The 16,333-nt window shown below is 50.9% G+C and overlaps 1 protein-coding gene across 3 annotated transcripts in view; it reads right to left on the bottom strand.

Annotated features, from left to right (window-relative positions):
- Nucleotides 1–1,747: 1,747 nt before the first annotated feature.
- MPZL1 (myelin protein zero like 1) overlaps nt 1,748–16,333 on the bottom strand; it is a 48,635-nt gene continuing 34,049 nt past the window's right edge. The window contains exons 3-7 of one of the 3 annotated variants that reach the window (XM_037023707.2): nt 16,055–16,268; nt 15,252–15,384; nt 14,638–14,676; nt 12,823–12,925; nt 1,748–4,405 (exon numbers count right to left, since the gene is read on the bottom strand). In XM_037023707.2, coding sequence (XP_036879602.2) covers nt 4,304–4,405; nt 12,823–12,925; nt 14,638–14,676; nt 15,252–15,384; nt 16,055–16,268 — 591 coding nt within the window. In that variant the 3' untranslated portion in view covers nt 1,748–4,303. The remainder of the gene's footprint in view (nt 4,406–12,822; nt 12,926–14,637; nt 14,677–15,251; nt 15,385–16,054; nt 16,269–16,333) is intronic. The other 2 variants (XM_037023709.2, XM_037023710.2) reach the window with 2 other exon arrangements.

Raw genomic sequence — 16,333 nt, forward strand, 5'->3', positions numbered from 1 at the left:
ACAGCCCTAGAGGGCCAGGCTCAAAAGGAAGTGTGAGAATACTAAACCCGCCAGGCTTCCCCTTCCCAGATGGAGGGAGATCAGAAAATTAGACGGCAGGGAAAAAAAATCCCCGCCTTCCTTCTCTGGAAGAGCCCCAGACCCACGGGGTCGTGAGGGAGGAATGAGCCAACAGTGAACTCCGAACCCTGAGCCGAGAGGGGACAGCAGTTAACATCCTGTTTGCAGGAGGAAGCACAGGCCGGGGCTGTTGGAGCTTGAAAGATTGAGTTTCCTTCCTTGTAAACACAGCCGGTCCTGCAGGTGTGGGGCTCCCTCCCGCCTTCTGCCCCCGGTTGTTTTTCTTACAACCTGACTTAGTCAAACTTCAGAGCAGCGGCTTTTCAGGACGGATGTAAGGAGGGGAGGGGAGCTTGAGACCCTCACCTCGGGCGGACTCAGACCCCATTTCCACGGGGCTCCCAGGACTTGTTTCATCCTGTGCTGCTTTTCCTTGGCTGCAAATCATTTTGCATTTGGCTTATTTTCTTGAATAGTTCATAAGGACAAATGAGTTATAGCACCACTTGTGATGGACAAAAACAAGACAACCAGAAACAGCCGAAATATCCAGAAATGGGTTAAAATATTCTGGGGCATCCATACCAGAGATTAACAGCTGGTGGGAGTTGACGGTCTGATTCTCAGACGCCCACTGACACAGTGCCAGGGGCGATGACACCCCATCGCTGTGAGGCGGGCAGGCCGTCTTTACTAGAATCAAGTCTGGATCCTGATTTGAAGAAAACATTTGTAAAATGCCATTTTTGAGACAAGGGGAAATTTGAGTAGGAATTGGGTATTAGAGGAAATCAAAGAATTGTTTGTTTAAATGTGTCTTTAAAAATGTTAAATGTGACATAACAGTTCTATAAGAAAATATTCCTATTTTTTAAAGATGCACATCAAAGAATGTAGGGCTGAACTAAACATGATTTTGGGATTTTGAAATAGTTCAGAAAGGAGGAAAAGAAAGGGATGGGTGAAATATTCATTGAGGATGGATAAAAGGGGGTTGATTTTAATATTTTTTTGTACAGATTAGAAGTGCTTTATAATGAAAAACCTCAAATATACAGGCAGAATGTGTGTATGTGTGTTTGTGTAGGGTGGGGGGTGGACCCACCTAAAAGCAGGTGGTCAGTTCCTACCTGCCACCACCTCTACTAAAGCTAAAAACAGCCCTTTCCTCCTCTGCGAACGCTCCAGCTCTGTAGGCAGCTGGGATCAGTTACTGGTCTAAACCCTGCCGCCAGAGGGCTCCGTGGGGCCGACCTCCTCAAGGGGGTAAGAGGCTGTGAGTTTCGTCTTAATGCCGCAGAGTCAGCTCCGGGCCACAGCTCCTCAGGAACAACGGGACGCGGCTGCTGCCCATTTCCCAGGGCTCCCGCGGAAGGAAAGTCCCAACACTTGGTTCTAACTTGGGAGGAGCTGTAGAGACAGAGGACCCGTACAATCCCACGGCGGCTGCCCTCGTACGACGGGGGACGTGTGTCTTCGTTTTGGCCGCCTTGCAGGTGATGGACGCGGCTCACGTGCGAGTTGCACCCACACGCACGGAGCGTGTGTTCCAGACAGAGGACACGGCCGTGCCAAGGGCCCAAGACAGGCGCGCGAGTGGTGCTCCTGGCAAACCAGCGTGGCCAGGGTGGAATGAATAGCAAGGCTTTTCTCTTTCTCTGCTTGACCGAGCACATGACACAGTTCAGTAATTGAAAAAGATGTATTAAAATATCCACAGAAGTAAGTACAATTGAAAAAGAAAAAAACCATAGCAATGAACCTGACAGTTTTTCCCCAGCTGGATACATTTCCATTGAAAACTACAGATGGCTTGGAATTTTCATCTCACAGTAATCACTTTTAGGCAGGCACCCCGTTACAACCACCACGAGTAATTTTGCGAGGTCTGATCTGGCTGTAAGGTGGGGCATTTGGAAGCAACCCCCACATTGTCATCTGTGGCTCGGCATGGGGACAGAGGGGCACAGGAGAAAGGGCTAGAAAAGCCAGAGGCTGTGGGGAGATGGCCTGGATGCCGGGTAGTTCTACCCACACGCAAGCAACATCCCTAGACAGGCACCCCGCAGACCAGGGCGGGCGGGAGTGCAGAATGCCCTCACCTGCAGGGGAGGAGGACAGGGGCGAGGAGAGGCCTAGGCCAACGCCGGAGGGCCGGGGAGCAGGCGGCATGGACAGTGAGGGGAGGAAGGCCTGGGGGCCTCCCAGGCAGTGCCAGCCTCACACACAGACCTCTCTCGACCGGAAAGGGGACAGTCAGGCTTCTGCTACCGAGAGGCTTTAGGAACGTGCAGTTTATTCTAGGACCGGTGAAAGGCACAGAGAATGACCCTTTCCTCTGTAAAAAATGTAAGGAAACATCCCACAGATAAATGCACACACTTGGCCCCTCAGCGCGTGTCCCTTCCCCCTGAAGAACGGCCTCGGCCAGCTGTGCGGCTGTCACAGCCCCGGCAGGCCCACCAAGGGCGCCGTTCCCTTGGCATCCGACTGAAGATGGTGCCGATGCCACAGCCCTCCCCCCTGCTGCGCCCCCGCAGGTCTTTTCGAGGCACCTGCGGTTTCCAAACAGGATGCAGACAGGTTTTAGGAGGCAAGGCGGGCTGCTCTGTGGAGACGTCTGTGTTGCCCCCTCACACCGGGCCCACGCGCCCGGGACAGTGAGCCCCACCAGAGGGGGCTCGCACGCGTGGCACGGAGGCCGCTGCGCTCACTCGCTGGGTGGGTCGCAAGCTGGAGCCTCACAGGTGCGACCTGCCGCCTCTCAGAAAGTAAAGCCCACTCATGTCGGGGAGGGTCGCTGTGCAGCTTGGGCCCCTTCCTCAGTCCATCACCTCACGCACACCTTTCAGTCCGAGACCCGCTTTACGCCCTCCCTGAATCCTCTCAAATCCCTCACAGAGACGACGGGGGTGGGCAGAGGGGGACGCGGCTCCCAGGCGCCTCAGGCCCAACGGATGGGGCTGGTGCCACAGCCACTCACCCAGCCGTGTTCTGCGGCCACTAGTCGGTGATTCTCCCTGTAACTGTGCTCTCAGATCACTTTAAATGGGAAAAAGTTCTATTAAGACAGTAACCCAGAAAATGCAGAAATGACCATATACATAAATACTTAGTGATCCTCACCATGCTCTTCATTCCCAGGAAAAGATAAACACTCACAGGTTTGAGATGGGTGGTGGGTAGTCGATGGGAGAAATAGGTTATAGGAACAGATACCAAGTTTCTAGATTTTTCCTCATTTTACTTTGTTGATTCCACACAATAGGGGGGAGGGGGAGCTAAAAAGGAAAAGAGAGAGATTTCCAAAGCAGATGTACTAGGCCTGCCTGCTGATCTAAAAACCTGGCCCACCGTTCGCCTCAGAGGGCTGAGACACCACAAAGCCATGCAGAGCGTGGCCGAGGCTGCACGGAGAGCCGGCTCTGGAATCCGGACCCTGGCCTCCTACCACCCCATTGCTGCCCACTGGGAAGGAAATAACACTCTCCTCCAGCTGCACGGGGCGGGGTGCAGGACCCCCCCAGGCGAGGCCTGCGTTTCTGCTTCATTACATGCTTGGTCCTGACACAAAGTTCCTAGGAAGCAGTGGCTTCTGGCATCCATCAATCTACTCATCGCTGTGATGAATCCATGACTGATATGATAAAAGCGATACATTCGGGTAAGTCTACACAACGTATAAAGCAAAAATCTGCCCTGTATTTTAGAGAAAAAACATCAACAAAAACTTCTGAGACTGCCTCTAAATGGTATAGCAAATGGATGTTTTCTAACAACTACACAAATAGGAGGTACTGGGTTAGGGGCCCCCCGGCTACTTGTCCAACAGCATTTCCGTTCTCCAGCTACAGTAACTGCAAAGGCAGGCTGAGCCCTTGGACCGAAGGCCACGTCTACCGGGACGCCAAGAGACCCGCCACTGTGTCCAGTAAGGCAAACCCCACCTAAGTGATGGTGACTGGAATGTTTCTGTATTTTTCCAACTGTAAGAGACCCTGAAAGAAAGTACAAAGACAGCAAGACAATGTATACAGACACAGAATCATACCATCTTTTCATCATGCAACATGGGTTCCTCACAGCAGAGGATTAAACGGAATATCTGTGCATGTCCTTCACACACATCTGTCTCCCCCTCCACGAGTAAGTGTGCTCCTCCGTCCCAGGCTTCCGAGGTCATGCGTGTCCACAGGCTACACTTGCTGCACAGGAGTGCTTAGGATATGATCTGAGTCTTCCCTTAGTTTTTCCGGATGTCCGCATACACCACAGACTCGGACTTGTTAATCTTGTCGCTGGGATGTCCGCCGGAATGGTCTAACTGTGCATATATGACTGGGCCCTGGGGAGGGAAGGCAGAATTAGAGACTTGGAAAAAGGGTGGTCCCTTCAGATGCGAGTGTAGAACAAGTAATTACAGGGACAGTGTCTGGGGTCCTGTGCAGAATTCCCTCTCTTGAATGTGTCAAGATGATGTCTTAGGAACATTATGTCCAGGACTGACTTTGAAACGAGACTTGGTGTCTTCTGGTGACGCTAAAGCTGGCACACAGACACTTGCTACGGTATTCTACTTATGCGTTTGGAAATTTCTACAGCAATGTAATATTCCTTCTCAGTCACTACTCTGCACCCATCATGGAACTCCTCGACCCATGGGACTGGGATCAGGGTCTCAGGGCTGAGATGGGCACTTCAGCCCAACACCGCCTAGCCGCCGACTGATAGACAGTGAGCAGGACCGCCAGCGGCTGTCCGTGCAGCTGCAGACGCACAGTGCCACAGAGATCGGCCAGCCAACCACAGAATCTGGAGCCAAATAAACGGTGCTTGTTTTAGGCTGCTGTTCTGAGGTGGTTTGTTACACAGCAGTGGGCAACTGACACAGTGTGAACGGAAAAGAAAGAGGACAGCGGAAGCAAAGGAAAACACAGAGCGGTCTCAGGGGCAGCCAAGGGGCTGGTAAGGTCCTTCACGTAGACAGCACCGTCTTCCCTGGAACAAAACACAGTTTGTTGAAAGCAACCGGGAAAACACCGAAGGACAAAGGGACTTCCTCCCTGTGGGTGGCTCTGGTTTCTCCAAGCACCCACCAAGAGCCGGCAGACTGTCCGGCCCTCAGACTGTAGGACGGCCCTGAGGCCAGGGGTTTTGTCCTTGGCCCCCTGCAGCTGCTGCACAAAGGGGTGGGTCCATCATGGATCCTGGGGAGTCCTGGTGTGGGTGAGCTGTAGGGTCCACAGCGGGATCGACCCTGTCCAGAACAGCTCTCTGAAGTCCAGCTCTGAAGGGTGTTTGGAAGCTGAAGGTAGCCTGGCTCTCTGTGGAACATGCCCAGGACCCTGATTTCGAGGGCCAATGAGACCTGTAGGATTTCAGGAGGCTCTAGTGAACCAAGATCAGCTGGAAATGCACCCGCCGCTGCTAAGACTTTCTTTCACTTGCAGGTGTTTGAGAATTGAAACCACACCACGGCCAGCACCGTGCGGGCCCAGCTGTTCTTACTGTGTATCTCAGTCTCCCTCCCGCCCCCCGTTCTGGCTTTGCCACAGAATTGTAACACTCAAGTGAAAAATGGCTCTCGATGTATTTTTTTCCCCATTATTTATTACACAAGTAGTCCTTAACTACTGAAAATGGGCCAAGAAATGAACTGTCTGACCTAGGTGTCTTCTTTTAGTTCCAATTACAGATAAAATTACTCCTGAATTCCACTGTGTGAAATGCATTCCAATATAAAAACGTACTGGTAGAGGCGGGGAGGAAGGGGCGGCAGGAAAGGGTCCACAGAGGGGCAGGACACCGCCTTCAGGCCCCTATTCACCCTCAGAAGCTGCCCTGGTCTGGGGCAGGCTCCCGGACTCGGAGCCCTTTATTCGACGGGTCACACCCACTGCCTGGCACCAGCGCCTGTAGGAGAGGGTACCTGTCTGCTCGTCCATATTCCTTATGCTCATTATTCACAAAACTCCTTGCTCAGCATTTATGTCACTTTAAAAGCCGAAAGGAGATGTGAAACAGCTTCATGTTATGACTCGGAGATAAAGGAGCCTAACGATGATGACGATGGAAATGAAGCCAGGAACAAGCACAAGCCCGAGGGCAGGGGGTCTGGGGCGGGTCCCAGCTCTGCCATTAATCACTGACCTCAAGCACCGGACACAACCCAACCCAGCCTCAGTTTCTCCACGTGTAAAACAGGGACAATGAAAGAGCGACGTCATAGGACCACTGTGACACCCACGCCGGGCTTCCCGAGCAGTACGTGTCCCTGCAGCCCCGGTGATAAGGCGCCTCTCTTCCACCCAGCCCGTCCTCCAGAAACGCCTGCCTCTGCATACAAAGCATTAACGTTTAACCAGAAAAGGAATGGAAACCAGCTATTCATAAAATACATACCCTACAATTATTTTAACCAATGTCAGTCAAAACTAAGCCGTGCAAAGAAAGATGTTTACTATCTTTTCCCTACTGCCAGAATACCAAACCCGAGTAGTGCCCACTGTGCCCTCTTCCCGTCCCACGCTCCCACTCCCCTCGGCTGGGAACCCTGTTTGGTTCTGGAGCTCACCTCCCTCGGCTCAGGTCCCCAGGGCGCAGACGGCTCCTCAGCCCCTCCGCCCAGTGGGGGCTGGGGCAAGCTGCTGGGGCTTCGCCTACACTTTTCCTCCCTAATAAGGAGGGCACGGGGGAAATTCGGCTCCTCTTGCCGGCGCCTTTGTTCACACGCTGCCTGCCGGAAGCCCCAGCAGCCATCCGGAGGCCGGAGGCCGGGTAAGGAGCTTGAGAACAAAGACTCCACGCAGAGGATGAAACAAGGAGGGCGGAAAGAGGCGCGTCTCTAATGACATCGCTGGCCGCTGAGCTAATGAACAAAGGTGTGCCTGGCCTGGGGTCTTGCGTGTTAATAAACCTCTTGTTGTTAAAGCTACTTCTAGTCAAGTTTTCTGTTACTAAGTCCACCAATTGTAACAGTGGCCAAAGACAGACATGTAATACAGCCAACTTGACGTCCTCCCTGGGCATTACGGTGCATCGCCTACAAACTTCCTTCCTGGAAATATTCCTCCTTTTCTTCTGATAAAATAGCATGGGGTCGTTTCTTCACCCAGACAGTACCACAGCCACTGGGGTCTCAGCAGCAGGCAGGAAACGGAAGGGGTCCTGATCAGGGGGCGGTCACGCAGAAACCTGGGGAGAAACTGCCCCGAGAGACAGTCTGGGATAGTCCCACCACGCCCCCGCTTCACATCTGACTGCTGATGGGCGGACACCGAGTGCCCGCTCCCGGCCCCGTGAGGCCCGAGTACCATGACCCCCACGGCGAGAAACGGGGAGCTGAGAAGGGACTGAGACATCAGCTCGCTCCAACGCATTGTTCAAAGAAGAGGGAACAGATGCTGAGGTTAAATAATTCTCGCCACGTTGATGGCATTAACTGGACCCCCGAGTCCATACCAGTTTGGGGCACATCCTAATCCTCGAAACCTGCCTTAGGTTTATCTAGCTACGAATATTTCCTCAAGTTGGTTTGTCAGGGTATTAAAAAACACTCTGCCCACCATGGAGACGCCTGAGATGACTGGGCACCCAAGGGGCCCCTGAGGTTCCCGTGGGCGGGGCCCGCGCTCCGCAGACACTGTGCATGCAGAGGGTCCGAGCATGCACACACGTGCAACGGTTCGACTGTTAACAGAATCGCCACGTTCGCTTGCGTTCAATTTATGAAAGGTATTCAATCTCAAATTCCCCAGTAAGACGAGCTACCAGGTCAAGTAAGTTTTCCCTAAGCTGTGAAAGCCTCGGTTTGAACAAACCAAAGAGCATATCCCAAGGATTCTGCCGGCGGAAGCACGTGCCTCCGAGCATGCACACCAGGCCCCTGCTGGTGCTCCACGGTGCTTAGAACCCCGAGGAGCATCTGAAGCAAGCGTTTTAACCCCAGGACAGTAGCCCCTCTTTTAAGCTGGCATGACCACCAAATGCAAATCTAAACAAAACCAAACTGGACGATAAATCCGCTAGGAAATCGCACGGTCTACTTCCAAGTCTTGTGTTAACTGCCAAGGGGTTTGTAAGTTCCAGCAACAGGTAAGGCAGAAAGTAGCTTTAACAAGTGTAACTGTAAAGCTGGTTAAGTGTGACTTGATAAAAAACAGCCAAGTAAGGAAAGAGGCTCCAGGTACATGGCCCCCAAACAGAAATCTCAATATCTACAGCGTGTGGGGCGAGAACAGAAACCCCCGTCTACAGTGTGGGGGGTGGGAGGAGGCCTTCGGGGGCCCACAGGAAGCACGCAGGGAAGGACCCAGGAATCAACCAAGGGGACATGGGGATCTTACTCTCACAAGCTGAGCCGCTGTCACACTGCAGATGCTGACAGAACCCGACAGAGTGACACAACGGCTGAGTCCCTTCTCAGCAACCACAGTCAGGCCTGGGCAGACCCAGGGGCTCACTCAGAGGAGGGGTGACTCAGGCACAGCAGGGCAAGAGTCAGCACGGCAAACAGGGCACGCAAGTCCACTTACTGAGCAGCAAGCCCTCCCCTCTCCCTCCTCGGCTCAGCTCCCAAGCAGGAAACTAGAGATTTCCTTCTGGAGGAGAAATCAGCGGACCCAAGAGAAAGACCCTCCGCAATGGACACTGGGTGGCCCCAGGGAAAGCCGGCTGGCACTGCCGACCAGGGATGCCCAGTGACCCAGGACCCTCTCTACATGAAGAGCTGTGAGCAGGTCTGAGCGCCTCAGGTATGACCCAGGACACTGGGCATCTGAGGAAAGCTTTGAACATGAGACAAACTACAAGAGAAGAAGGGCAACCTGAGAAAAACAGAAGAGAAGATGATATGCTCGGAGAGGTGAGAATCCAGGGAGACGGGGCAGAGTGGTGTGATCAGAGAGAAAGAAGCAGCTTTGAGAACTGGGGGGGAAAAGGTACCAGAAATTAAATATTCAATAAAGGTTGGAAGGTAAGATACAAATTTTCTAGAAGGCGGACAAAAGCTGCACAACAGAAAAGAGAGAAAACTGAACAATTGACTGAGAAGATGTCACAATTCCTCACAGATTTCTAAAAGAGAACAAGAAATGGAAGGAGGAGAACTTCCAAAGAATAATGGAAACAGAAGGACTTTTCAGTTTTAGGATATTTTTAGTTTTCATAAAGAAAAGAGTAGCCAGCACAATGAATAAAAAAGACCTACAATTTTATGAAATTTCAGAACACGAGGGCTAAAGAAAATCTTGGGAGAAGGAGAATAAAACTGCTCCCACACGAGGCACAGGACTCAGAACAGCGCCGACTCAGCGTGGGCAGCAGCTGGGGCAGGTGCCTCGGACTGCTGGAGGAAAGTGATTCTCACTTGAATCCCACCTGGAGTTCACCCAACCAGACTGTCAATCAAGCTTCACGGATAAGGATAAAAATCATCTGACATACGCAAAACAAACGTATCACCCTGCGGTTTTGGAGACGATGAACCTCCAAAACGGGTCTCACCGGGCTGACCTCCAGGTGTCAGCAGGGCTGTGTGGCCTCCGGGGGCTCTAGCGAATCCGCCTCCTCGCCTCTCCAGCTGGTGGAAGCTGCCTGCAGCCTTGGCTCGTGACTCTGAGCTCCACTTCACGGCCAGCAGCACCGCATCTTCAGAGCTCTTACTCGGGCCCTTCCACCTCCCTCGTGTGAGAACCCATGTGATGACACCGGGCCCACGCCGATAAGCCAGGGAAATCTCCCATCTCGAGATCCTTGATCACCCTGCGAAGCTCCTCTCAGCAGGTCAGGTGAGCATCCCACAGGGATTAGGATGTGGGCATCTTTAGGGTCATTGTTCTGCTTATCACACAAAGCCTCAACATTTTTATCTCCTGTACATCCTTTCTCAAGAAATAACAGAGGACATATTCCATCATAATATGGGAATAAACTAAAAAGACAAAGACCTGAGGTCCAAAAGAAAAGAAGGATAAATATGATTCCTTGGGACGGAGGCCCAGGATGCCTGCTACGCAGCAGCCTACAGCACAAAGCCGGAGGTTCTCAGTCATGTCTCCACGAAAAAAAGGAAACCAAAAGTGTGTGACGTGTTTGAGGTTTTTCATTGGTGTTTTGAGATGGAATATAAATATGGACTTTAGTAAACTAAGCAAAAACAACAACAAAAAAAATCGAAGGCAAATATTAGCTCCACAAAAAACAAAAAAATTATGTAAGAAATCAAATAAATGTGGTATGATGGTGGGAAAAAAGCAGGTATACGTAACACTGAAAAATACACTAATTACAGGGAGATAACCACATTGGAAGAGGCATGTGGACATTAGTTTTGTTGGGAAGAAGGGCTAGGGGAAAAGGGAACTAAATTCTCATTTTCTAGAATATGGAGTCAACCGATAACTAAAATGGAAATATCTAGAAATAGCAATATAATAAAGTTGTTTACAAATATGAAGAAAACAACAGAAGAAAAGGCTATAAATATGGAAAGTGTTTGGCTATATTTCTTACCATTTCTTTTCTCACCCCTCTTTCCTTTCCTTTCCAGACTCCAATCAGATCACTCGATCTTGCTCACGGGCGTACTACTGCAGCTCTGTTCATTTCCCCATCTTTCTCTTTATGCTTCTTTTTGGATAGTGTCTATTGATGTGTCTTCAAGTTCACTGATCTTTTCTTCTGTAGTGTTGAATCTGCTGTTTATGCCATTCAATTTTTTTTAAATTTATTTCTGGAAGTTCCATTTTGGTTCTTTTTATATTTCTACTTCTTTTCTAATTTTGTCAAGCTTTCCTTTACATTCTTAAGGTTATTTATGAGATTTATAGTACTTGATTTAAGGTCCTTGTCCATGAATTCTATCTTCTCTGTCATTTCTGGCTTCCTACTGATTGATTTTTCTCCTGGTTATGTGTTTTATTTCCTGCTTTTTTGTATGTGGGTGAGTTTTTATTGTTACCAGACATGGTGAACTTTACATTGTTCGGTACTGGATTTTGTTGTATTCTTGTAAGTGGTGCTGGGTTTTGTTCTGGCGTGCAGCCAGAGTACTTTAAGATTCATTTGATTCTCTAAAGTCTTCCTTTTAAGCTTTGTTACGGTGGGTCCACAGCACCCACATTTTGGTGCTTAGTCCCACCACTAAGGCGACCATTCTGAGGACCCCTACTACCCTGTGTATCATGAGGTCTCTCCACTCCGGCTTTTAGGAACACAGACTATTCCCAGCCCTAGGTGAGCCCCAAGCGTCGACCCACCTACTGCTTTCCAGGCGGGTCTTTCTTCGGCTGCCTCTTCCCCGCGCATGCTCACATCTGTCCTCAGAAAAGGCTCAGGGCCCCACCCTCCCAGATCTCTCAAGTTCTCCTTCTCTGTTGTAGTTTTTTCTTCGCCTGCGCTCTGCCTCACGAATCCTAGCCACCTTGGCCTCCCCAGACCTGACTTCCGCCTCCTCCATTCAGGGGACAACCAAGCTGTTCAGCTTCTCCTCCCAGCCCTGCAGACTGGGAGGGGCCTTGAGGCAGCAGCTGGGACAACTGTAGGGCTCCCTTACTGTTTCCTTTATCTCAGGATCGCACTGCTGTAGGACCTGGTCTCCAAAGGCCAAATCCACTGTTCCTTTGTTACTTTGTGTTTTCAACAGTGAGTAGCTCCCACAGCACCTCAAGGGCAGAAGAAAGCTTCCAAGGCTTCTTTAGATGCCAGGCCTATCTGCAACTCCCATGCCTTCATTCAGACCCTACTCCCACTCACAATCCAAGTCCGTGAGCTGGGGTATCTGCCATCCAAAGGAGAGAGACAGACAGACTAGGAATCGGCAATGAGCCTGGTGTTGTGACAGAGGGTGTGCTGTCTAGAGACGGGAATCCAGCTCCGGTGCTGTCCTCCCCGGGGGTGAGCTTTTGGTAATCTAAGATCACAACGCCTCGGTGCCCTTCCTACGTATAACAGCTGAGGAATAAAACTATAAGACTGTGTGAAGTAAGCGCTACTTCCACCCAATACTGTTATTATTTTCTTTACTCCCTCTTGAGTCCATCTAGCCCCCAAAACACCTCCCTCCTGGCAAAGTCACAATGGATCAAATCCCTAAGAATGCTTTCTACCCAGGAAGACCAGAATTGGTACTAAGCTATGGAATTTCTGCCATGACAGAGCTACAGATACAACAGCACAGCCGAAGCATGATACTGAGCACAACGCTAGAGTCTACGCTAAGTTCCAAATAAAAGTTATTTATCTTCTGTACTTCCTAAAAAAGTAGAAACCAAAACTTTCCTTGTTCATCAAGGCTACTAATTATCAAAATAAGTTCTCACTTTCCATTTCTTCTACAGAATTCGTTCAAAATATTTTTCAGGTTTATTTCCAATACTAAGAATATTGACCTTTTCCTACTAAATCTTTGTCTCTACAGCACCTCAATACAGACTCTGTTTACTAGATTTATTTCCTCCAGCACTTAAGGAAGAATCTTTTTATACTGCAAAGCTATTTCCTAATCCCACCTGGGCCATCAACGGCACCTAACTAGCACCCAGCTGGTAGTGGAGGCTTGGTGGAAACCTTTTCTCAGGTCAGATTCTTCTCCGCACATTTGCCTGGGATCCTCCCACATCAGCCCTCAACTCCCCTCACCCTCCCTCGCTCAGTCCCGTCTCTGTCTCCGTCTCCTGCTCAGCGTTCGTCCAGCCCACAGGGAGGTGACAGAGCACCAAACCACGGAGCGCGGTGCGGGGCCAAGCTGCGGTCAGCCGTTACCTGGTGAGATCCAGACGGCAGGCCCTTTGCCAGACCCTCTGTGTCGGAGGGGCACTTCCGTGGAGCCTGCTTAACCGGTGACACACTCTCTGATGTACTGCAGCTGATGAGTTGGCAATTGGGAGAACAAATGTGAAAAAAAAAAATTAAAATAAATGGAAACAAAAATAAAGAAATGCAAGTGATGACAAGATGAAGCAGCAGATGTATAAAAACAAAATGTAACAACACAATGGGTATAAAAACAACCACACGTATCCTGAAACTACTGACACTGATTCTCCCAAATCACCAAGCCTACTTTGCGGGAAGTTCAGAAAGCAATATGGTGTCACCTCTCTGCCCCCGCCTGCAGTAACGGTACCTGCTGAGTGGGATTCTGGCTCTAATGCTCATTTGCCCTTCTGCTGCTGTATCTTTTTCCCCTGCCATCAACCCTCCTCTGGGATAAAGGCTTAAAGGAGCGAGCCATGCCTTCTTAATAGTAATTCACATCTATGGCCATCAAATGGATTTCTGAATATATTTCAAAAATTACAGACACATATCCAGGCTCATCTCATCCCTTCGCTTCTCTCGTTCCCCACAATGCGTTTCCCTACCAACACCAGAGCCGAACCGAAGGCAGCCCAGGAGGAAGGGACTGCAGGGCACCATGCCACACAGGCTGCACTTTTCAGGGGCATAGGCATCTTCAGCAATGAGCGCTACCTCCTGAATAAGCTGGGGAAGGTGATGCCGGGAAGGGACTCACTAGTGATGTGTCACCAGCAGGGCTGAAATCCTCTATGATGTATTTTTTTAAAAGCAATCTTAGTCCTTTGGGGAGGTTCACCCTTAAAGTGTCATTACTAAGACCAAAGCATACTCTGCACTCGGCAAACTGTGACTTCTCTACAACAGGGGGTACATGCCCCAAACCAAAAAGGCTTGGGTATCCAGACACAAAGGGGGTCTCAATCACCAGTGATATGATTCATGGATGAGAAAAGAAAACGACAGCACATACACACATGGTCATCATACATGAGGAGCGTATATATTCAGATGACTATAAACCCTGCGAACTGTGGCATCCCAACTCCAACGGGATGGTATGCTCGACATGTTTCCAATACGAACACGTGACATATTTGCGGACAAACCGTAGTAACTGTTGGGTTAGCTCAGAGCTAGCTGGTTAGTCGTCAACAAGGGAGATGGGCTGAGTACACACATGAATATTAACGGCGACAAGCAGTGTGATTAGTTACCATGTGTCTAGTGGGAGTGGAAGAGGACACAGCCCTGTGACAGTCCCATGTGGCGTCTATGTCAGCTTTTCTTAAGCAGTGGAGAAAAAGCAGGATCTGATCCCAGCACCAAGGTGGAAAAAGCGGGGTAGGGGGAGAAACCACAGTGAGAAGAGCAGCATTCACAGTGCCATGCAGGACCCCGAGGCACACTCTTCTCTGCCCCTTACTCACCCAAAACAAGAGCTACAGAGACTGCGAATCACACCCTGGCTTAGTCTCACGTTGAAAACCAACACTCCAGTTATGTTTCATCATAAAACTCTCACCATGCAAGGGGACAGATACAGTCAGCAGGAGAGAAGCATTCCAAGCAAGTAGCATCTGAATTTGAAACACTCAAATGCATCACAGCACCACCCTCGCGAGGCTCAGCACAGAGCCAGAGAGAGCTTCCCGCTGTCCCCTGGCAAGGGGTCCCGGGCATGCAGGCCTCAGAGCACACTGGAGAGTAAGGGTGGCCCGTGCACCTGGACACAGCGTGCTACCTCAGCTGGGACCCAGCCTCCACTGTCCGTCTTACCGCAGGATTCTACATAGCTTACACGGGGTAGCTTCCCAGCTGGAGTGGGGAAAAGACAAGGTCCTTCAGTTAGACACACACCCTACGCTCAAAGGCCTTCTCTCCGAGAAGCCATAAACACAGTCCTCTTTTCTTTATGCTGGTATATTCTGCCCGGATGAGTCCAGGCGTGCATCCAGGAACGGTCAAAGCGATGAGACTGGTCCGCCTCACACTGGACAGGCTGTTTACCTGCTCGACCCTCTGTGACTGGAGTTCTATATCTACCTAACCGAACCTTATGAGATACCACTGGGACAGTCAAGTCAACTCATACCTAGCAAGTGATGTCTGGGGCCTACTCATACTAACTGCAGAGCGGACGGTACTGCACTGGAGCACGTCCCCAGACCTGAGGGTGGCTATGGCCCGGGATCAGTCGTCGCCCATGTCTGGTAGTGGCCCCTGATTTCTGCATGCCCACGTCAGAGCACCTCCCAGGGAGGCTGCCCAGTTCTGAGAGGAAAGCAAACAGTAGCTGATTCTTCACTACTCCTTTTCCATAAAAAGTTTGTAATGTTTCATAAACCCAGACTCCCTCCCCCACCCTTCCCCCAAACAGCAGCATCTCTCACCCGGCGTAGTCCCGTTTGGAGTTTTTCCTTCTGTAGAGGACGGCCAGGACCATGCTCACGAGCAGGCTGAGCCCGAGGACCACGGCAGTGACGATGCCCACCAGCACCCAGCCTGGGAACGCAGGCAAGGTCTCTGGGGAGAAAGGACAGACAGCTCAGGTGCCCTGCCGCGCACAGGAAACGGAGCTTTGCTAAAGTAACAGCACCTTCTGTAAGCAGTCCCTGCACCCGCCTTTATCATCCAGCGATGAGACCCTCCCATCTGACTGGTGGCACCCCAGACATGAGCTGATGAAGGAGTGGGAGCATTTCTGCACACACACCCCTCAATGCTCTAAAATCACAGAAAACCTGGGCATGTGAACTTACCTGTCTACTTGGCAACAAAGCAGACTTGGTCCCCTCATGAGACAGACCAGAGCCTTTCCTGCTCATTCTCAAAGTGGGGAGTAGATCGTGTTCCATTTTTGTGGACTCTAAAGCTTTCCCCTGGAGGACATCCAGTCCTCATCTCCCCACTGCCCACCCCATCCAACCATTATGAATTTGGTCCGACTTCCAACTAACACTGAAAAATTAACACACATGACGTGGGATCAACAGGCTCCAGACGGCGGGTATGGAAGGAGCTGGGAGGAGTGTGGCCCGGCCCCGGGCGCGGCGGGCAGAGCCTCAGGGCCGCGGAGACGGGGGCAGAGCTGCACAGCAAGTGTCCGCCTCCCAGACGCTCTCTCGAGGCCACCCTGGTTCTCCCAGTCAAGATTGCAAGAGGACCGCGCCCTCACTGCGGCCTCAGGAAGCACCTTTCTCCACGACGTAGAGCCTGATGCGCCCTGGCTGCACGACGATGTCAGGGGGGTTCTTGACATCACAGATATACGTCCCGTTGTGTACAGACTGCATATTTTCTATGTTGATCGACGCATCCCTCTTGTCGAGGTCTCCAGCCCAGCTGACTCTATCCTTGAACGGTGGGTGATTCCCGGCATACACTTGCCCTTGGGAGTAGTGCAAAAACTGCAATTAGAAGAAAGGACACGTGAGCTATTCCCAAAGGCAGACGCTCTGGGCTCTGTGCCATG

The sequence above is a fragment of the Manis javanica genome, chromosome 14 (assembly GCF_040802235.1).
Source record: "Manis javanica isolate MJ-LG chromosome 14, MJ_LKY, whole genome shotgun sequence".
In the NCBI taxonomy this organism is placed as follows: domain Eukaryota; kingdom Metazoa; phylum Chordata; class Mammalia; order Pholidota; family Manidae; genus Manis; species Manis javanica.